The sequence below is a fragment of the Protobothrops mucrosquamatus genome, unplaced genomic scaffold (assembly GCF_001527695.2).
Source record: "Protobothrops mucrosquamatus isolate PMUCROS unplaced genomic scaffold, P.Mucros_1.0 scaffold1141, whole genome shotgun sequence".
Classification (NCBI taxonomy): Eukaryota; Metazoa; Chordata; class Lepidosauria; order Squamata; family Viperidae; genus Protobothrops; species Protobothrops mucrosquamatus.
This window is the reverse complement of record NW_015387358.1, coordinates 171,820-194,703: the sequence shown is the minus strand read 5'-3', so window position 1 is coordinate 194,703 and position 22,884 is coordinate 171,820. Positions and strand designations below refer to the sequence as shown.

General features: G+C 39.8%; 1 protein-coding gene across 1 annotated transcript in view; it reads left to right on the top strand.

Moving 5' to 3' along the window:
* The first annotated feature begins 1,518 nt into the window (after positions 1-1,518).
* Positions 1,519-22,884, top strand: part of LOC107291532 (hexokinase-3-like) — a 32,850-nt gene continuing 11,484 nt past the window's right edge. The window contains exons 1-7 of the mRNA XM_015820540.2: positions 1,519-1,608; positions 2,497-2,545; positions 4,259-4,324; positions 8,069-8,299; positions 18,024-18,172; positions 19,602-19,721; positions 22,722-22,820. Of these exons, the coding sequence (XP_015676026.2) occupies positions 1,519-1,608; positions 2,497-2,545; positions 4,259-4,324; positions 8,069-8,299; positions 18,024-18,172; positions 19,602-19,721; positions 22,722-22,820 (804 nt within the window). The remainder of the gene's footprint in view (positions 1,609-2,496; positions 2,546-4,258; positions 4,325-8,068; positions 8,300-18,023; positions 18,173-19,601; positions 19,722-22,721; positions 22,821-22,884) is intronic.

The window sequence follows — 22,884 nt, the reverse complement described above, 5'->3', positions numbered from 1 at the left end:
GGGGGTCTCTCCTCTGGCTCCTTCGGGGGTCTCCGAAGCCCCCCCTCTACCCTTCTTCCACTCCATTTGTGCGGAGCTAAAGGGCAGCATCCACCATCATGCAGACATGCGCAGAGAATGAATTTACATCTAACACCAGCAATAGCACTTATATATCGCTTCATGGTGCTTTAAAGCCTCTCTAAGTGGTTTACAGAGTCACCATATTTTCCACAACAATCTGGGCCCTCATTTTACCAATCTCAAAAGGATGGAAGGCTGAATCAACCTTGAGCCTGTCAGTATCAAACTGCTGGCAGTCGGCAGAATTAGCATACAATACTGCATTCTAACCACTACGTCACCAAAGCTCTTTCATATAATATTCTTTTTATTCTACATTACAATAGTTAATTACTACCCTGAGTGAAGTTTTCCTTTATTAAAGTGAATTAGGAACAACATTTTACCTATGACCATCCCTAATAAGTTTAACAACAAACCTACCTCTTTATTATATGTTGGGTTCATTCATTATTCTAAGCCATGGTTTGTTGGTTGTTGGCTTATATTAACTATTTTTATTTGAATAAACCAAAATAGCTGAGCCTGGCTCACTTCCTATAGGTGCCATGGCAAGCTGATAATGGCTTTAACTAGCTAAGAAGAGAGCTTTTGGGAGTAGAATTGTGACTGAATACCAGATCCAAGCCAATGTAATTATCCTGGAACTAAGGAAAAATTATTGAAACCATCCGCATGACTCCAGACAGCTGCTCCTTCCAGACCATAAATGAGAGGTGTCAAACTGCCAGCCCGTGGGCCAGATGCATCATAGCGAAACTGCACCCACCCCATTGCCAGCAATGGCAAAAAAAATCCCAATAGGTCGCGACACGTCACGTGACGTTGCGAGTTTGACACCCCTGCCATAGACCCTGGAAACTGCCATTTTTATGATTGGCTAATGAATGGACTGGCTGAGAATCAGGACAACATCAAGTTACTTTTTACAAAGCAGTATTTGTGGAATTAAACTTGACATTAAGATTATATCACTTTTTTAGATTTAAAAACTTGTGTTTGCATATTGGAGAAATTAAGACCTTTTTATAATGGCAGAGTATTACTGTATTCATTGAGTGAGTTTCTGTCTCCTTAAAAGACAATGGTATAAATTTGATTTTAAAAGTTATAAAAATATATGATTTTTGGAGTAGGCAGCATAAGAGCACTTAGTATATGGATTTTGGCAAGTTAATAAAGGATTAAAGGGCCAGAGGGATTTACAATTATAGTTTTGAATTATTTAGAAGATACTTTCTCATGGGAAAATGGAGATTGCTTTTGCGGTTTTTTTATGATAAGGAAACCTTATAAAGGCTGGATACTAGAGTAAGAGGATAAAGGAAAAGGAACAGAAATCATTAATGCAAATGTCTGAATACTTTCAGCCACGTTTTGAACAAAATGAGTCAAATGCTTGATAAAATTGACAGACCAGGTTCTAATGAATTTGCAAAACAAGAACAAGCTATAATGGATGTCTATGAAATTAATTTGAAGAGGGATTTATATGTAATAGAAATGGATCTAATGGATAGCTCATTCCCTAACAAAGATGAACAGGTATTAAACCAGAAGAGTGGTCTGGATCATTTTTTCTTCTGGATAGATAAAAGAGCTCTGTTAATATCTGGAAGTACTCTTTGAGAAGTGACAAACAAAAGGATAAATTTTACTTATTGATACAGTATAAAAGAAATCTATTAAAGTTCTGAAGGATTTTTGCTTTAAAACAGATGATCAAGAAAACGACCTCTGGGACTTGTTAAAGTTCTATTAAAGTTCTGAAGTAGCATTTGGATCTCCTTTTCCTTATATAAGAGGTGAGCTACAGGGAGAAGAGAGATTTATTTATATTCTGTGATAAGCTATTAAAATTGTGTTACCTGCTGGGGTGAAAAGGGAAGTTATTTTTTTTTCTTTTTCCTTCCCTTTTTTCCCTTTTTCTCCCTCTGTTCCACATTTTTTGGTATTTTTCTGTTTGTATTTTTTTAGGTTTCTATTGGCTTTTATTCTCTTCATTTGTAATTGTTAATAAAATTATTGAAAAAAAAAATAACTGAGCCCAAATATAATGTTCAATCAAAATCAAATGAGTTATGGTATAATATAATGCATGAAACATGTCATAATGTCCTAAGTCTCCTTCTCTTTTTATATAACATGTTAATTAAAAAGGAATCAAACTGGGCATCATTTCAAGATACTGAAGGAGAAGCAAGATAACAGGTGGTAGCAGCAGACATGGAACTTGTACCTGTAGCTCCTCTTTAATAACTGGCCGGCTATGGAATAACACCACCTGAATAAATAGCTTTTAATAAGCCAGATCACCTTGTCCTAGGAGGAGTGGATAATTCTGTGACTGGCTATGTCACACTTCTATATCCTACGGCGTGCATAGCAGTGTGACACCATCTAGCTGTGTTTTGCATTTGCTGCTAATTGCAGCATGTTGGTGGGAAAGGGGATATCTGCAACCATCCTGTGCTTCAATCAGGTGCGAAGCTTTACACTCCAGCTAAGTGCAAGTCATAGGCATAAGGGGGGAAAACGACACAATGTCCCCCCACACACACCCTTTTGAGCCAGTTCAGGGATATCATTAAGCATCTAAGATATATCACTTAGTGCAGTGGTTCTCAACCTATGGGTCGGGACCCCATTTGGGGTCGATTGACCATTTCACGGGGGTCGCCAAGCAAGGCTGTCTGCCATTTTTTTCCCCTTTTCCAGCGGGTGCCTTACCTCCCTTGAGCTGGGCCAGCTGGTGGTCGGCCTGCTCCGTCTCTGCCGCTTGCCAGCTACGCCTCGGCTGGCGCAGGGGGCGGAACCACGCATGCGCAGCGCTCCCGGGCAGGGAAAGTCCTCGACCTACGACCGGTTGGGTAGTCCTTGACTTATGACCGGTTTAGTCCTCGACTTACGACCGGTTGGGGGGTCGCGGCATTAAAAAGGTTGAGAACCACTGACTTAGTGTATCAAAATTGGTTCTGACTCTTTATGTCTTCATTTTGGACCTGGCCTTATATAACCAGACAGTTATCAGAATCCAAGAAGCAAGATATTAATTCAGTTCATGCAGTTATTCCCAAGCAACTGATCTAGGAGTTCTGAGCTTTTCCAGCTCAGCTGAAATATTCTCATCTCATCTGTGTGCCACCAGAAAACTAAAGCAGCATATATTTTTTCTATCCTCACTAACACTGCCTCTGTTCTAGCTTCAGCTAAAGGACACTGTCCTCGTTTCCTATACAGAGAAGGCTTCCCTGGTTTCCATTCTTAACATCACTGCTGTGATTGTCAGTGGTTTGACAGGTGGCTATACTCTTCGAACTTTTTCTTCACCTTACTCACCATTTCTCCTAGCCGAGAGATCAGCTGTTTCACTTTGGAGTGGTAGCAAGCAAAGGAGGAGAGGAGACTATAAATCAGAATCTAGAGACCTGAATCCACCTGCATACCTTACAACCCAAGGAATGGTTGACTGAGGAGGAGGAAGTGTATGTCCATTGATCCAGAACCCAATTAAAGAATCCATGGTAGCAGTACTACACAACACCCCTGATCTAGCCAAATACACTAAGATCGAAATATCCAAATCATGAACCTCATCAACCTCTACCAATTTTCAGTTTGATGGACAAATATACCAACAAATCAGAGGAACATCCATGAGATCACCACTCTCAGAACTCATAGTAGAGATTACTATGCAGCATCTGGAAACTATAGCACTCCCACAAATACTTGAAAGTATTGATCTAGTATATAGACAATCCCTTCACCAAAATAAAGAAGAAATAACTAGAGAAGATACATGAAACAATCACATCTTCAAAGGATTAAAATCGACAAGGAAAGAAGAAAACAACACACTATCCTAATGAAAGAACTACCAAGGAGAAAACCACACCTCTAACAACATTGGCAAGGCAAACTACTGTATATAAACATACAGCAAAGCCCACTCTTACTTCACTTGGGAGTGGTGCACTGATGATGTTACCTTGTCAGGTAATAAAATGTCTACAAGCAAACAAAAAAATCTCAGAGAGCACTAAGAACTACACAGTTGAACCGTAAGCTATATATATTCTCTTCTATTGAAATTTGCCATTTCCACAGCCGTTGTAAACCGAATTGACATTTTCATGGAACAATTCATTATAATCTCAAATTCTCTTTTCTAATCTGTCACTTGTCTTTTCAGACCCTCCAAAGATTGATATTTTCATTGCTGGTTTCGGCTCATTGACTATTGATATTAAGAACTGGGGTAATTGTAATTAACAATTGTGTTTAATTGTACACAGCCCAGAGTGGCTTTGTGAATGAGATGGGCAGTCTCCATATTTGATATGTAAATAAATAAAATAAATACATTCTCAAAGAGGTAAGCATGTTTGTTGCAGCAACATAAAAAATGAATTTTGGTGCATCTTAAATGCAGTTGTTTAGCCATAGGCCATTGCAAAAACAGTCAATACTGCATAAACTGTGAATAATAACTACCATCAATAGGAAAACCAATGAATGGAAATCAAATATACCTCTTTAAGAAGTTAATAAATCCTGGGCAGAATTTTCTCTTACTTGCAAGAGCTGCACAGAGATGTTTAATAGCATGCACTATGTGTTGATTCCTCGCCAGCCAGTGGATCCGGCAGCTGAGTCTGAGGAATCAGATGAGGAGGAGGGGCCTGGAGTGACATTAGAGTCAGAGGAAGGCTCTGAGGAGCTCCAAGACTTACAGTCGGACAAGAAGCCTGGCCCCTCTACTCACGTGCAGGCCGAGACACAGCTGTGCTGGGAGCCTAAGTTGAACAGTGATGAAGAACAGTTGGGACAAATCCCGGATGCACGAATGCGCAGGAAAGAGAAGCAAGTAGGACAGAGGAATGCAATGGGGCGGCTCCAAAGGCAAAGGAGAAGGCATTAGGAAGCCACGCCTTGGCTGAATTATAAAGGGGAAGGTGTGGGAGGTGCTGGTTGCCGAAGGCACTGTTCGTGTTGAGGATGGAGTTTCTGTGGACTGTGTTTGTTTGCTTTGGACATTGACTCACGTCTATGAGAATAAAAGGGGTTGTTTTTTTCTTGCGGTTCCTGCCTGTTTCTTGGAAGAGGGGTTTCTCCTTATGACAGAACACTATGTTAAAAATATCTTAATTAAAAAAAAAGACTTGTGGACTTCTTCCTAGATATTTTATTAAGAGCAGTACAGTACTAAACACTATAATGGCACTCACAGTTTTACAAAAATCCCAATAGAAAGATATGAATGGACATATTTTCCATTCTAGTCCCCCCCCACAAACAATACATGAATCCGTACTGACACTTCCTCTCAAACTGGTCACCTGTATATAGAACTACTGGTGTAACAGGGGAATCATAAGAAGTTTCTTTTATAACAAATCAGATAATTAGTTTAGTTGGATTGCTAAATGATGGTGGTCATGCATGGCATATACTAACTTTAGTTCAGTCTCTTATCCATATTCACCAAAAATGAATGGAGGTTAAGACTAGGTTAGAAATCCCAAGGATTGACTCCAGGTGGTCATGCAAGGCATATGCTAACAAGTTCAGTCTCTTGTTTTTTTTCCATATACTATACCTAGACATTCAATTCCGGTTTCATTCCCAATGAAATCCCAGTAGAATACCCTTAAGAACGTTTTCCTGAATACAGTAATCAGTGCAAAATGGTTGCCATCAGCCAAATCACCCATTGACCAAAATGTAACTGGAAAGATTGTTCACCAACATCCCAGTAGTATTCCTGTGTCATTCCAGGTTATATTTGTCTTACTTCTGGACAAATGAGCATACTACCAAGCAAATCTTGACCGAAGTGATGAGCCACGTGTTCCTTCTGTAGATGCTATGCTATGCTTTGTTATTTCCAACTCACATTTTACATCACAGGATTTTAAAAAAGAAGGTTTTGAAGTATTAAATTCACAATCCATCTAAATGCAAATCAATGGAGCACATATTCCCAATTCGCAGCAGATACTAGTTCTGGGCCAGGTATTAGATTTACTGCTTTTTTAATGTGAAGGATGATTTCAATGGGACATTCTGGTCATGGCAAATTCCGTTCTAACTCTGGCATGCAATATTAAAAGTAGTTTACCTTAGAATAGAATAGAGCTGGAAGGGACCTTGGAGGTCTTCTAGTCCAGCCCCCCACTGAAGCAGGTGACTCTTCTTAAAAGTCTCTTCTTAAAAGTCTCCAGTGATGGAGCGCCCACGATTTCTGAAGGCAAGCTGTTCCACTGGTTAATTGTCCTTACTGCCAGGAAGTTTCTCCTTAATTCCAGGTTGCTTCTCTCTTTGTTCAGTTGCCAGCCATTGTTTCTTGTCCTGCCTCTGGTGCTTTGGTGAATTAATGCAACCTCTTAATGAGGTGTAATGGTGATGGTGATGGTTTAGAACTGGCCACCCTCAATCATAAAAGCTTACTGAGTGACTTCTGACCATTGCTCTCAGGCCAATCTCCTCACAGGCTTGTTAGTAGTGGTAAAAAACTAGGAGCAGGGAGGATTTGTTCATCTGGGAAGAAAACAGCATACTGTATACCTAGTAAANCCTTGCAAACTGAGTTCGTGGACTGCATTCATTTCAGAATTTGTCTTACCAAAGCTAATCTTTTTTTTTTTTTCAACAAACAAAACCATTTTAATTTTACACACAGTAAATCCTCCATTAGCATTTGTTCTGGTTGTGCATTTTACCTTAGAGAAAGTTGGTCATTTCTATGGCCAGTTATCTCGGTCTCAGATGCCCATTTTAAAAATAACTCACCTTAACCTCCTTCAAGGAAGCCTGAAACATTGTTCTTTCCCCCCAGGCCTTCGGATAAATTCGCTGGCAGGCTCCTCTAGCATGGGGGTAATGTGAATTTTTTTTTTTTAAATAAAAAATTCTTCCCATGGAGCAAGTGCGTCTGTGTGTTTTAATCCATTATAGGGGGGCGGGGGTGTTTTCCTCCTGCTTTTCGCTTTATGAAGCCAAGCTAAATCATTTGGCGGCCTGGAAATGAGATTAAATAAAAGTGCAAACCGACACACTTCCTAACGGAACATAGGGAGGGGCGATCTGGACCTCCCTTGAGGTCAAGCAAGTCAGTTGCAGAGAGAGCGATGACTCTTCTAACCTGCGCGTAACTCTGTGGTCCCTGATCTACGCTCCCCCCTCCCTCCGGCTCTTCTCTCCCGGCAGCCCGTTTCCAACTGCCTTCCATGGAATTTCCTCCCTGCTTTCCCCCGCCCGCTTCCTTCGCACTCGACCTGGGCTCCTTCCTTCTTTCCTCCCTCCCTCCCTCCCTCTCTCCTCCTTTTTCCCCCCTGCCTCAGCTCCTGCTTGTCCCTCTCCCCTTTCCTCTCGGACTTCACGCCCAATAGCTGCAGCCCCTCTTGCCACCCTGCCTGCTCTTGCACCGGATGCCTTCTTCAGCGCCCGACCCTCAGCTTCGCCTGCCAGCCTTCAGCATCTCTTCCTGCCCTATCAGGCTTCCTTTGGCTGCCTGTACTTCTCTCCGCTCCCCTTGCACATCTGGGTGACTCAGCTGGCCAGGGGACTCTGGCCATGGCTGAGCAGGACTTAGATCCCAGGTCTGAGCATGGCAGTGGTGGCTCGGCTAAGTCAGAAAGGACTCCCTCTATCAAGGGCTCTTCCAAGGTTTCCTTTTTCCTGAAAAACACCTCAGATTCACAGCCAATTTCCCAGAGCTCCCAAAGGTTCTCCATGATGTTAAATGCCTCCCCAGACTCTAACACATTCTTTGCTTTTAGCAAGTCAGGGTCCGATGCCTCTGAGATTGACCAGACCGAGAGAGACTCTTTGTCCTTCCCCAGTCAGGAGTCTAGTGCCACCACCTCATCCGTTCTTTCTTTTTCATTAATGCATTCCGGCTTGCCACGGTCCTCCAGAGCTGAGCAAGGGTTTCCTAAAGAAAGGGGAAGTTCAACTAGCTTTGTGTCCATTACCAAAGCAACTTTACAAACTGGCTCAGAAGCCAGACCTGCTCATAGGTTAATACCTCATCGACCTTCTCCTAAAATTTCCTCTATCCCTGAACACATCCAGAAACGTATTCTGCCCTTTTACGTAACCCTGGAACAGCTTCAGTCTGTGAAGAAGTTAATGGTGGCAGCCTTGGAAAAGGGCCTCAAAGAGAAGGACAAAGCAACCAGTTACTTACCTATGTTGCCAACTTATGTTTCTGCTTTGCCCGATGGTAGTGGTAAGCATGCTGTGAAATTTCATAGATTATGGATTTCCATCTTAACCCAAGATCATCAATACAGAGTCCATTGACAAACTTATTTTTTTTAAAGAAAATACATTTTTGAACATTAAAAATGATATAGATGTAAGGTGTTCTCACATGAGATCTCACAAGGAATGAATTTGAATGTTCTATTACTATTTATTATTTTACACAGATACGTATACATAACCCAGTGTAAGAAATTGCAGTGGTATAACCTCAAAATTTGTTCCCTACATCATACCAGGTAGTATTCATCACTACTAGGGGGGCAACTATTGAATAGGTATGGTTAAAGCCCTGGAAAGAAAGTCAGATACCATGAGTTTTTATTCTTGCTTAAGCATGGAAGCCAGCTGAGGGACAACCAATTCCTCTCTCTCAGATCAATCCACCTTACAGGATTATTGTAGGGAAATAGGAGGAGGAGTACTGCACACATTGCCTTGAGATGCACCGAAAAGAGTGAGATACCAGTCTAATGAATAAATAAGCCTGATGTATAGGTAAGAGATAATGTTTGGTTCCATGTTCTTGCTGGAATTATAACATCTAAAGTTGTATGCACGTAAGTGGGAGCATGCACATAATGCCTTTCCCCAAACAGTATTTTTCCCTGCTTGGAGTTGTGGAGAGAATATAAATTATGTCCACGAGATTTTTTTTTTTAATCTAGTGTTTGTTGAGTCTGCATACCCCTTATTCTCTAAAGGCTGTAGGCAGATTACAAAGTCAACATATAAAATAATGCCCCCACTCTAAATTCACATAAAAATAAAAAGATCAAGAATGATGGTCCCGGAATGCCCAGATCTGCTAACCTGCACTTTAACTGCAGTTAGTGATGTTTACTCATGGGCAGCTGGGTTGAGGCAACAATTCCTAGGGTAAGGATAAAGGTCTTGATCTGTGCTCTGAGTTCTTGGGCTTGTCCATAACAGGCAGAGGATTCATTAATGTAGTATAGTTATGTAGAATACGGTCTAGAAAATTTCTGCCACCTCCACATTATTCTTGTTGAGGATAGCTCTCCAACACTGTAGAGAAGCAGTTTCTTAATGACTTCACACTGAAAATGCATAAGATCATTACATGAGCAGAATCTGCACTCAAACCTCTTCAGTGTGTGAAGTGCTGTGGTAAAATTAGATTCCAAGGCTTTATTTATTTATATGTCATTTGTCTAAATTGTACCCAGAAACAAATGGGCAAGCAATGAAATTCCTGCAATATTGGCATTATATAATAATACCGGGTTGTCTTAGCTAAATGTGAGTTGTATTTTCATAAGTTGCAATTTATGGTCGTCAAAGATGGTCCATGTAGAACATACTACAGTAGTCTACCCACAAGGTGACAAGGAAGTGGGAGACTATAGCCAATACCTTCTACTTCAGGAACACTTGCAATTGGTATACTGTAGTTCTCGACTTACTACAGTTCATTTAGTGACCATTCAAAGTTACAATGGCACTGAAAAAAGTGACTTATGACCATTTTTCAGAGTTACAACCTTTGCAGCATCCCCATGATCATGTGATCAAAATTCAGATGCTTGGCAACTGGTTTATATTTATGACCATTGCTGTGTCCCAAGGTCATGTGATCACCTTTTGTGACCTTCTCACAAGCAAAGTCTATGGAGAAGCCAGAATCATTTAACAACTGGGTTACTAACATTGACTGCGCAAGTGGGGGTGAGTGCACGCACACATGTGCGCGGCCTGGTGACCAGTAGGCCACGGCCTGGTAGTAGGCTGCGGCCCATAGGTTGGGGACCCCTGATGTAGGTCATGCAAAGCTATAGTAACACAATCTTGCAAGTCTGAATGTGCTTCCTCCTCCCTCCCTTTATGAGAATTAGGGAGGAGATTGTCTCAATTTATTCAGTTTACATGCCTGCCCAGGGCTCAGGCCTCTTTCATCTGACTGTTGTTTTGGTAGTGGCTCTTCCATCCAGGCCATGCCCTCTGTCCTTTACATCACCTCCCCCATTGGCCCAGTCACACACACACACACACACACACACACACCCTGTTGTTCTTAAGAGAAATCCAAGTCTGGCTATGAGTACAAAATACAGATGTGCTGCTCCCCTCCTCTGCTGGCACTTTCCCAAGATCCCTCAACAAAACTTATAATTCATTTGTACTCTGAGAGTTCCTTTCTGCTGGGCTGCCTACTCTTTATCTTCCTGTTCCAGAAGAAGCTGCCTCTGCCTTGCGCTCAGTGCTGCATCCCTGGTGTATATGGAGCTGGAACTTCTTCCCTGCTCTCTAGTTGTGTACTTGACAGTTCTGTGACCCCTTCCGACCAATAGAAGTCAAACTCTTGCTCATTTTGGATTGCCCCAGTCTCTTGCAACAGTAGTAGTTCTTGTGGGTGGGGTTTTTCTTGTATGTCAATCAATGACTTGTGCACCAATTGTGGAGCATGCACGTCTGAGGCTGTCTTTCATAATCTCTCTGAATCTGGATAGCCTTTCTGCTGGACCAGGTATTCTAAACATTTTCCTTTATGTCTAGAGTCCAGTGTAGTGTCCAGTTCATATTATTTTACCCCATCTACCAGCATAAGGGAAGGTGGACCTGTTGTGTGCAGGGAGAAGGGTGCCTCTCTTAGAAGCAGATACCTATATCTATAGAATGCAGGATGAACCTTCATTGACGTTGGCAATTGCAAATGGAAGGCTGGGTTTATTTGTTTAATCACTGGGAAGGGACCAATGAACTTTTTAAGTCAAGTCTCTTGAAAATCAGGCAGATGGCAAAAGTTTTGTAGAAAACCACATCAAATCCCCTTCAGCAATTCTGACCCCTTCCTGCTTATGTACAGCCTATTTGTATGATGCGTTTACCAGGTCTAACTGCCCCTTTAAGGGCACTGGCCCACTTGCCTCTCTTGTAAGAAATCTGACCACAGGGAACTAATGATTCATTAGGTATGGAGGGAAACACATGAATGTAGCAGCTGAAAGTTGCCTGAAAAAGAAACATTTTGATGGGGGGATATATTGAACTGCTGTTGGCAAATTCTGCAAGAGGCATCATTTCAGCCAATTGTCTTATTGTTAGGAGAATTAGCTTTTTAAATATTGCTACAATAATTGGCTAACTTTCTTAAAGTCACCATTAGAACCTGGATGATGAGAGAATGACAAATTAATTTTAATATTTAAAAAGTGTGAAAACATCTTCCAAAATATGGATGTAAATGTGTGCCGTGGTCCAAAACGTCATAATTGGCTAATACCGTGTATCTAAAAACATTTTAGATCCAAAAACAAAAGCTGTGCTGCTTCCTGGGCTGTTGGGAGGCTCTTGCAAGGGATTAAATGGACCAGTTTTGTGAATAAATCCAGTACTACCAGATAGATGCTGGTATCCCTGCATTGGGGGTAGATAATAATAAAATCCAGTAATATTGAGTTCTAGGGCCATGAAGGGGTCTCTAGAAATTACAACAAGCCAGGTGGATTTCCAGGAATAGATTTTGTTTTATAATAGACGTGACAAGATGAAATGTAATCCCTTACCCTTAATCACCAGAAGTCCCTAACGTCCCCCCCCCGTGCCCTGCCATTCTATTGTCATGGCAGACAATAGAACTATTGTCATAGTTCTTCTCTTAAAGAAGGGGAATGTATAAACAACCATTATACAACAACTGCCCTCTCCTCTGTTGTGAAAGGTGAAAAATTGCCTTGTTGGGGTCCCTGAATATAATCCATTTGAACCCTGATATAAACTTCATGCTGCTGCTGTGCTTTAATCTGTTTTGAAATAATCAGCCTGTCTCCTGGCTCCTCAGTCTTTCATAGGATCTGTCTTTGGGTGGGACTCCAAATTGCTTGGTTGCAGTATGTTATTTGGAGTTGGGTATATAGGGTAGATTGTACTCAGGCATACATGAATGGGATCTGGAACCTTGTTCTGTTGGAAGTACAAAAATCAAAACAGAAGATAAAGTGTCCCTACCTGGTTTGTTAAGTAATGAGGGATTGTATCTCCCACAGACCTAAATTCTTATGGTTTGTACAATGATATTGGCAGCCTCTTCCAGGAAATGCCTTCATTACTGGAAAGCAGTTTTCATTACAAATAACTCCAAATGGAAATGTCATAGTTGCTTTCTACTGGGAGAAGCAACCTTGAATCAAAGGCACCTGGCAGTCGATTTATCTTTTTCTTCTTTCTTTATCTGGAGGAAAATTGTTCTTACTGGCAAATTTGAAGCTTTGGTCTGTATTAAAATGGGTGGAGTTTGGGTGTCTGAGTAGTGGCTGAGAATCAAAGAATTCTTTTAACTTTTGAAGTGCCTTTTATTCTGGTGTAGACCATAAGAATCAATTAACTTTGGAGGGGGGGCTAAGACAGTGGTTTTATATGTTCAGCAAAATTGGGTATGAACTTTCAGTAGAAAATAGCAAAGCTCAGAAAATGTTACACATCTTTCACTTTAGTGGAGCAAGGTGTGCAAGTGTGCCAGTGATAAAGAAAGATCGTACATTTACAGGATCCATTTGTATGCCTTCAATAGAGGTCCTATACCCCAAATCTTCTAATTAAGGAAGGTCAAAGGGACTCTACTCCTATTTGGAAAAACATTTATTTCCACAGTAGTTTTTAAAGACATGTCTGACATGCATTTCATGCAAGGAAGGATTCTCAGAGTAACCAACTTGTCATCTAAATACACCATTCTGTACTTATCTAAAATGTCCAAAAATATTTCATTCCTGAATCTAGAGAAGATAGTCCTACAAGCCAAACAACATCCCTGTATATTCAAACTTGTCATATTTTGTATCAAATGTGGTCAAGTATTCATTTCCTTCCTTCATTCCAATTAAGCTGTAAGTACTTTTTAAATCCAACTGTGTAAAAATGTGTGTCCTTTGGTGGCGCTCCAGGGGATCCCAAATAAGGAATAGAAGATAGTGGTCTTTAAAAATCATCTTGTTCAGATGTTTGTAGTAATGCACATCTCCTCAAGCTTCCCTTCAGTTCCTTTCTGAGTTCCTGTGTGTCCCCCCCGCCACCTTTATGGATAAAATATATTGGTGCATATCCTGGGGAAATGGGCATGTTTTTTTACATTGACATCCAAATATTCTTTCAGAATAGATAATTGACAAGTAGACCTAGAATATGTCTCCTTGCTTGAATTTGGGTTCCTGGCTTCAAATTGATGGCGCAATCACACAAGTCAGTAGGGAGGGAACACAGTTGCTTCTTCTCCAAATACATCTGCAATGTCTGCGTATTTGTCTTGCAAGGTGGTTGTCTCCATCTGCTATATTGGGCTGGGCTGGGAAACATTCAGTGCTGACAATCAAGTGTTGCTGACTTTTAAGGGAATGGGAATGTAAGCATCCCTTGTGTCAAAATACATCTGGATCAGGTAACAGCAGTCATTGGCAAGCACTTGCAAGGAAGAAGGGTGGTTTGAGGTCTGTGTTATTTTGGATTGTGATCTGCAATGAGTCTGTGCACAGTCCTGTTGTCAGTAAGTGTCTATCGCCCCTACCCCCATTGACCATTCAAGAGTCTGGTTTGAGAATCGTAATCTCTATACTATGGCCACATCCATAAAATTAATGGTTGCCCTGAATCCACAAGAGCAGAAAGTTCAAGTCTCTGGCCTGAATCTAAACAAAAATAACAGAAACAATATAGTATGCTTGCCTGCTCCTGGAAGAGGGTCCTGTGAAGTTTCCTAATATCATTGCATTAAGAATTGCCCCATGTATTTACAAATTCTACGTCTTGATGCTGTGTCAGAGACTTGAAATTTTGTTGTGCGTGATCTGGCTAAATGTTTGAGACTTTGCACTGAAAACACAGACCCAGATACCTTCTTTATTTCTCTCCTAGTGACAGGGATCTCTTGCCTGCTCCAGTTTGCATGGATTCCCCTGTGCAAGCTTCCAAGAGTGCCATCAGGAGGGGCGTGATGGGAGAAGATGTTGTTAAACCTTTTCCCTTGCCATGTCTTTTCTGCTTCAAGTCTTCCAGCTCCCATTTATTACATAACATTAGAACAGTTCTTCAGAATGAATTGGGATGCCTTACCTAATTATCTCATCTCTCAGTTCTTCAGCAAACCCTTCTCTGAACTGGTCAGTTAGGACAGGTCGTTGGCAAGTAATTTCAAGTCCAAGATATATAATCTCACTCTCCTCTGCTTTTGCCTGAATTTTCATATCTTCCAACTTGCAATCAGAACAAAAATCATTGGACACAATCATTTTGAATCTTCCATGAATTTTTGGTAATTCTTTGCTGTAAGCCACCCAGAGCTATTTCAATATGAGATGGCAGAAAAGAAAATAAAGAAAATCAATAGTACTGACAATCTGATAACTGGATTGCCGTCAGTGATAGATATGGTCATTTAGCTGCTCCTTGTTTTAGTAAACTTCACAAAATTCACTCTGGTATGATCTGCAGGAAACTCTGCCCTCCATAAACAGTTCCCATTGTGGTGTAAAAGTCAGGGTTTGATCTTGATGTCCCAAATTTTCCTTAGAAGCCCCAACTGGTTGTGCTGCAGGCTGCTGTATGGCTGTGGATTGAGGCAAATTCTGTCCCAACTATTATGTTAGCTGCATTGTGGTATTTGGTAAATTGTTTATTTGTACATTCACTTGCTGCTGGTTTTGTAGCAAAGCTGCAATGAGATGTTTGGCAGATAGCAGTATATCCTCCTATTTCTAGTAGTCAAAGTGAGATCTTCTACCTCTTTAGAAAATGGGAGACTAGCAAGATTAATGTTAGTCTTTCAGAATAGACCAGTTTATGCATCCAATATCATGTAGGTCGGTACTGTTTTTACTGCAAAGCTATAGTAACAGAATCCTGCAAGTCTGAATGGACTTCTACTTATCTTCATGAGAATCAGGGAGGGCTTGTCTGAAACATTTATTCATGTTACATTCCTGGATAGGAGTCAGGATTCTTTTATCTGATTGTTTTCTTAGTAAAGCAGTTCTTCCTATCTCTCAAGCATTCCCTCTTCTCTCTACAATGATCAGTCACATACCTTCCATAAAAAGGCAGATTAAGACTGAACAACAGTTATCTAATATAGCTTGATTCAGGTTAGCTTCTTAGATTAGGTTACCCAATGCCCTCTTCGGGGACACTGATGTTTCATTTTCCCACAAAGCATTCAAACCCAGTTTTCATCCTTTCCTTGGCACAACCAAGTCAGGTCAGACAGGGTTCAAGAAACCCCCTAAAGGACTCTGGATTACCTCATGATGTACAGGTCATATTGTTTCTAGATGTTTCTGCTAGACTTAATCATTGACATCTCTTCAAATTCTGTGTACCTGACTGAATGAAGGCAATCTGCTTTGTTAGTAATTCTCAGTGGTTCATTGATTTTACTTCCAAATCATCTGTCCCTAAAAGGCTATAGGTTACCGTAAAAGAGCTGCTGGAATCTTGGGGGTGGTGGTGCTGGAGGCTGTTGAATAAGGACAGAGAAATAGTTCTGTTTTGCTGACCTCCCCACCATAGCATAGGCTCAAATCTCAGTTTGCATTCATGCTCAGTCAGATTTGTTTTCACCCACTAGTGATACTCTTAAGTATCTCTTCTGATGCTTTATTTAGGAGTACTTCTAAAAATTAAAGAGCTCATCAGGACTGGTATGTAGGAAGAAGTCACTTGGGATAAATCTTGTTGAGAGGTTTTGTTATCTCCATATTCCAAAGGTCAACTAGACTCTCCACATAACCACATTCTAGGCTATTGGGAAACTCCCTAAGTGCTATCTAGAAACAAGCTGGACCTACCAGGTGTCTGGGGCAGAGCATTCAAATAGCTCCCATCTCCCTACAGAGGTTGTGGCATTAATCAACCCCACAGTTATCGGAAAGTGAGCCAAAAGAGATGATTGGCCTCAAATTTGCAATCTTGCATCCTGTTTCACACCAGATTTCCCTCAGCCTGTAATTATCTTTATCTTCCCTTCTTTTCTCTCCTTCTTCTTTGACCTCTCTTTGCTTTTCAGGAACCACATGATAAACAATTTTCTATCTGCTGAACATGCACAGATCTGAATAATTGTTTCTTTGCTTCCATGCTTTTGTCGAATTTTTTTTTTTAGAAAGAAGAGAAAATAAATCCTTACCTATCCTCCAGATCTCTGTGGGAAGCAAAGATTAGGATACCCTTGTCTCCTGTTCTTTTCACAATTTGTCCCTTCTCTAATCAATCTTAGAAGTAGGTATTATCAGAAAACATTGTTTTATTTTACTCTCTTTACATTTACATTGCTTGCAAGAAAATTACAGGCCTGACTTTCCCTTTTTTTATAACCATCATCCATTTTTGTTAACATTTCACAAGAAAAATATGTATCACACAACTTTGCACCACATTCTACTTGACAGCACATTGAAACTTTGTTGAAAAAACTACCATGAAATAATATGGGGGGAATTTCAAGGCGGAAGTAGCATCTAAAATGACCCTGTCAGTATAAGACATAATGTCTATGTACATCCACTCTTAGATGCTCCATACACTTCAATTGCATCTAGCAACATAATCTAAAATTTTAGTGTGTATGCAGTGCTGGCTTATACCTCTGCATTAGCAGAGACAAGGATGGCATAATTTGTTTCCAAACACTTTTTAATCATCATAGAAGGTAAAAGGTTGGGTATAAACACATTTATATACCTTCATTGCAAGAGGAAATCCATGTAAGCCTATGGTGGCAAGAAAAACTAGAAATGGGGTAGCATATTTTTTTGACTAACACACTTTATTAAAGGGCATGAGCTTTCATGAGCCAAAGTGCAGCTCATGAAAGTTTATGCCTTTTAATAAAACGTGATAATCACAAAGGACCTACCAGATTTCTGATTCTGTGCTTCCTCTTAACTATATCCAATTTTATCATGTTTTTATGTGATAAATTAGTGGAACAGGCATGTGAGTCTTCACTATTGTGTAAGACCCTGCTGTTCTAATTTTATGGCAAATGTTGATAAAGTGGTGATGAGCCTCTGTTATTTTTGATAGGTTGGCATTTGTGATAGTCATTCTGGACAATGAGTAACGTTTCCTTTCCCGGTGGGAAATAATCTATCATTGCTTACTCTTTACGGTCTTTGGGTTTAAAATTGTGCATTGATCTGTAAATAAATAAACAAATAAAACACCAAGAAGCATCATCTTTCATCTGGAAATTGAAAGCTGTTGTATGGCAACCATAGGACAGTGATGGCGAACCTTTTAGAGACTGAGTGCCCAAACTGCAACCCAAAACCCACTTATGCATCGTTGAGTGCCGGGTGGGTATGGCCAATTGGCTGGGCGTGGCCCATTGGCTGGGCGTGATCCATTGGCTGGGCATGGCTGCGGTAGTAACGGCAGACTGGGTGGGACTAAAAAGTTCAATCAATCAATTCCAACTTTGCAAGATCTTTTTTTTCCCCGCAAGAAATTGACTGATTGAACCTTTTTTTTTTTTTGCACATGGCGGCGGAGGCCTAAAGTGAAAATGTTTTATAAAACCCAGCTGAAGGCCTAGGACTGGGGCGACGGCCGCATGCCCACAGAGAGGGCTCTGAGTGCCGCCTCTGGCATCCATGCCATAGGTTCGCCACCACTGCCATAGGACGACTGAAACACAGTCTTGATAACTAAACATCTAGATACTTACATGTCTTTTTCAGAGAGAGGGGATTTTCTGGGACTAGAGTTGACTTTTGATCAGGTGAAAGTCTTGCTGTTACAACTGACGGATAATGTTGATGAACCAATGGTGGTGAAAAAAAAGACTTTCTCATTTCCTGAGAAGATCTTGAGTGGCAATGGACAACAGGTATGGTTCTATGCATCTGAATTTGTCCGTTTGTCTAATCCATAAAATCCAGTTCAGCTCATCTAATCCATAATTACTTGCTATTATGATCTCATTGGCGGTCTGCAGTCTTCACCTTTTCCCCTTTTGTACCATATTTAAAAGTTATTTTATTGATTTTCTAACTTTTTTCCCACTTTTTCCCATTTTTCTTAGCTACTCTCACTCCGCTTTTCTTTGCTTTCTTGGAACTTCTGCTATACTCCTCTTGGAATACTTTGATTTTAGGAAGGAGAAGGGAACTCAGAGGAATTGAAGGTGAATCGTGAGAATTCCTACAAATATGATCCACCTGTTCTCACAGTGCAAGAGGACATGCTGCAAAATATGCTACCCCATTTCTTCTGGCACAGCAGCTGAAATTATTTAGCTCAGCTGAAAAAATTTCTGCAAGAACCCGTGGCATAAGGGGAACCTAAGGAGAAAACACTATGCCAGCACAGTCCTGCATATGGAAAGGGGCTGTGCCTTTTATTTTTGGGATAATCTGTCTCCTACTAAATCTTTAGCCACTTGAAAAAAATCTTCTCCATTTGAGCATATTTTGATTGCAATTTTTATATGTACTATAAACATATAATCCTTACATTCCCAGAGATAATCAAAAATATAATAAAATAATATCTCTTGAATGTTTTTCTGTCCTCTCAGTGGCTTTCCCTCCACATGTTCCCTCCTTTTTCCTGTATATTTTATTTACATTTGCTCAATTTCTCCTATATATTAAAGGAGGTTATCCATAGGTTACAAAATTGGACAGTAAAAAGGTTAATTCCTTCCTTCTTGATTTAATTTCCTACCGAAGTTAGACATCCTCTTGCAAAGCATATATGTGCAGACATGTTACATAGATTTAAGAATGAATTAAATACCCTGTAGTATATCTTTTTTTAAAAAAAAATTGATTCATTTCATTCACATATTTTTTAAAATCTTATCCATCTTGGAAGTACATTTATTTTCTCTTACATTTTAATATGCTTGTCTTTTTTCAGAGAAATTAGAGCCAGAGAACTGAGCAAAGATAAGGGTATTGTAGCAATACAATTTCAATAGGGAGATAGCTTCAAATGCCCATTCAATCATGAAGCTCATAGAGAGACTTGAGCTAGTCCCTATATCTATCTATATTTAGACTAATTGCCTACCTTGTAAAATTGTGAGAATAAAAGGGCGAGGAAACATGTATAACTTGAATGCTACATAGATGATGAACTAATAAATTGAAGATGATGATTCAAGGATTTTTTTTTTAAAAAAAAAGTCAGGTTACCTAATTCTGTGAGGTTCTGATCTGAAATTTTTATTTTGTCTTTAAATTCTGAATTGTCCCATTTTGGAGGATGGGGGCATAGTCTGTCTACTTACAATGTTCTCCTTGTTCTTTCAGGTTTTTGAATTCATGGCTCAATGCCTGAGCACATTTTTGGGTGGACTTAATTTAAGCAAGAAATATTTCCCACTGGGTTTCTCCTTCCCCTTCTCTTGTGATCATATTGCACTGAACCAGGTGAATAATTGATTGACAATAGCAAACTATCTGGAAGACTGGAAAGTGTGTTTTTTAGATTCGCATTTTCTGAATGGGAAGGACAAAGAAGAAGAAGAAATAGGATTTGACCACAACTGCTGCCATACAACACTGCCTGGCAAGGAATAGCTGTAAAGAGATTTCTACATTAATGTTTTATAGTGTCATGTAGCATCACCCCATCATTGTTGTGGCGATATAAAATCTGTCTTCATTAGTGATATATCGCCATAGCAATGGTTGCATGCTCTAAAAGATGATATAAATCATTGGAGTGAAAAAAGCCTTGCTTAAAAGGACTGGGAACAGAGCTAGTCTAGTTTGAGGCAAAGTGAGGAAGCAGCATCAGGTAGCACATAATAAGAAAAAAAATAGGTGTCTAAGGATAGACGCAGGGGTAGGCAACCTTGGCTCTTTTATGACTCGTGGACTTCAATTCCCAGAATTCCTGAGCCAGCCATGCTGGCTCAGGAATTCTGGGAGTTGAAGTCCACGAGTCATAAAAGAGCCAAGGTTGCCTACCTCTGAGATAGAGCTATGAACTACCCAACTTCCCTATAGACTTTGATGTACCTTGCTATCCTTGAGTAGTGGGGGACACCTATTGCAAGTTTGAAATAAGATTCAAATGTCATTCCAGTTGGAGTAAAAAAAATTTAGAAACAGAATTGATAGGAGCCTCAGAGGCCATTTAATCCAGTTGCCTCCTTAGTGCAATTGGATTAGTGCTAAAATATTTTGGACAGATAGCACTTCAGCCTTAAATGAAGGCCTTTAACGAAAAGGAACATAGCACTTCATGAGGCAATCTATTGCATTTATTGATAGCTCTTACCATTCAGAAATTCTTACTAGTATCTAATCCAAATCTACTTTACTGTAATTTTAATCCGCTGGGTTTGCTGCTTCTCCTCTGCATTTTTAAATAAAATTGCTATCATATCTCCCCTTAGTCTTCTCATCTCAGAACTGCTAACTGCTCCTCGTGGGCTTGATTTCCAGTCCTGTTACCATATTGGTAGCAATTCTCTGAATTCACTCAGGATTATCAATATTTTATTTGGACTTTAGTGCCCAGAACTAGAACAATATTCCAAGTAGAACTGAAAAGGCAGATGAGGTTTGGACAATGACTTTCTGTGATATGGATTCTCTGCTCCTGCTAATGCATCCAAAAATGATATTTACCTTTTTACTAGCTGCATTATATTTTTGATTCATGTTCTTATAATCTTTTAGAATATCTGGAGCTTTTTCACATGTATTAACAAACTAGTTGTCCCTTATTATCCTATGCTTGCAGATTTTGTGTTTTTCCTCATTAGATGCAAGATTTACATTTCTCCCTGTTAAATTTCAGGGAGTTCAACTTTATTTATTCAGCCTATGTTGAAGCCTGTCTAGAGCTTTTTGAATCTTTCATTTCTCTCCCATAATATTATCCACTGTTCCTAGTTTTTGCACCATCTGCAAGTCTGATCATCATCCTGTCACCTTTCCCACTTTATTAAGGTCATAATTAAAAGTGTGACAGACCTAAGCTGAGGTCTTTTAATTGTTGCAATCGTATGTAAGTGCTCACAATCATGTTGTTTAGTAACCTGCTCCAGGACCCTCTCCTGTGCAAATGTCAAGCTGATAGATCTGTAATTTCCCAGATCCTTCTTCCTATTATCAAAAAAAGAAGGGACAGACTATGGTCTCCTTCAGAATTCTGGGGACCCTAGCAGGTCTCCATTTCCCAAAGGTTAGTTAGTAGTTTTGCGATAACCCCCACTAGTTCTTTCAGTACCCTTGATTTTAATTTGATACTTTGGTTCATTTAAATTAGCTGGGTTTTTAAATTTTGTCTGTCCTATGATGCATTTCCTATTAGTGGCATGGTTATGGCCAGTTAAGGTTTGTTTCTTTTCTGAGAAAAGATATATTTTTCACAGAAGTTAAAACATTATTTCCTTGCCATCATCCATTACCAATTCTCCCTGCAACAGATCTATATCATCTTTGCTTTTTCCCTCCCCTCCCCCATGATATACCAGAAAAGTATATTTTGCTGTTTTGAGCACTTCCTACAAACTTCAGATCAGTTTTACTTGTTAGACAGAAATGGAATATCTACAATTTCTGGCAACTGCCTTATATCTTTGGTTATATATCATTTCCTTAAAAAAAGATTCCTTAATTTTTTTTCCTTAAAAAAAGACCCCTTAGACACACACAGAGCTTTCTAAAATGTGGAGAAGAAAAAAGATTAAGGTATCTTTTTTCTTCTCCACATTTTAGAAAGCTCTGCGTGTGTCTATAATGATAATTTTAAATGTTTCCTGTTTTTTCTTCATGTAAGAATTATTTGAGTTTTTACTTGCAGAATCACCCACTTTTTACGTTGTGTTTGTTCTCCTGAATAAGTTGTAATTTTTCAGGCTATGTTCCAATTGAGAGTCACCTCAATGAATTTTGATGATATCTATGGCTGCATATTGTCTGCTTGTATTAGGCTTCTCTGTTCACTTTTCATACTCCGTATTTTAGTGTAGGAACATGAGATTGTAAGTGATAGTCTCATTGGCTTCACCGTTCTTTCCTGCCTATTTTTAAATTACCCTTCTCTCTCGTGCTCCTCCCTTTATTTTTTGTCTTGTTGGCCCCAATTTTTGCTGGTATATTTCATTTTCAGCTTTTGTTACCCTCTCTCTTTTGCACTAGAATTAAAACCCTCTGATAACATAGTGCAATACCCACCAAACATGGCTTCCCCATCTTTGTAAGATGTAGCCCTTCTCTTCTCAAAAGCATTCATTCTTACATCAGATCAGGAAGCAAATCATCCTAGATTAGCCTTAAGTGAAATATTTTTATTATAGTTTACTATTTTACGTATTCTGTTCTGAAAAAGAGTGCTTGTAGGTAATATCTTAGCTTCATAGTGGCTACTGCATATGTTAAAGAAAATCTCCCTCTCTGTTTTTTTCCCCTTAGTGTAAACTGATCAGATGGACAAAGGATTTCCGATGGCCAGGTGTGGAGGGGAAAGATGTGACCAAATTGCTCCAAACAGCTATCAACGAGGTTTGCAAGGTTAGAGTAGTAACTGAGTCAACGGCAGTAAAAACAGAGGTTTTTGTAAGACAGAGCAAGATAG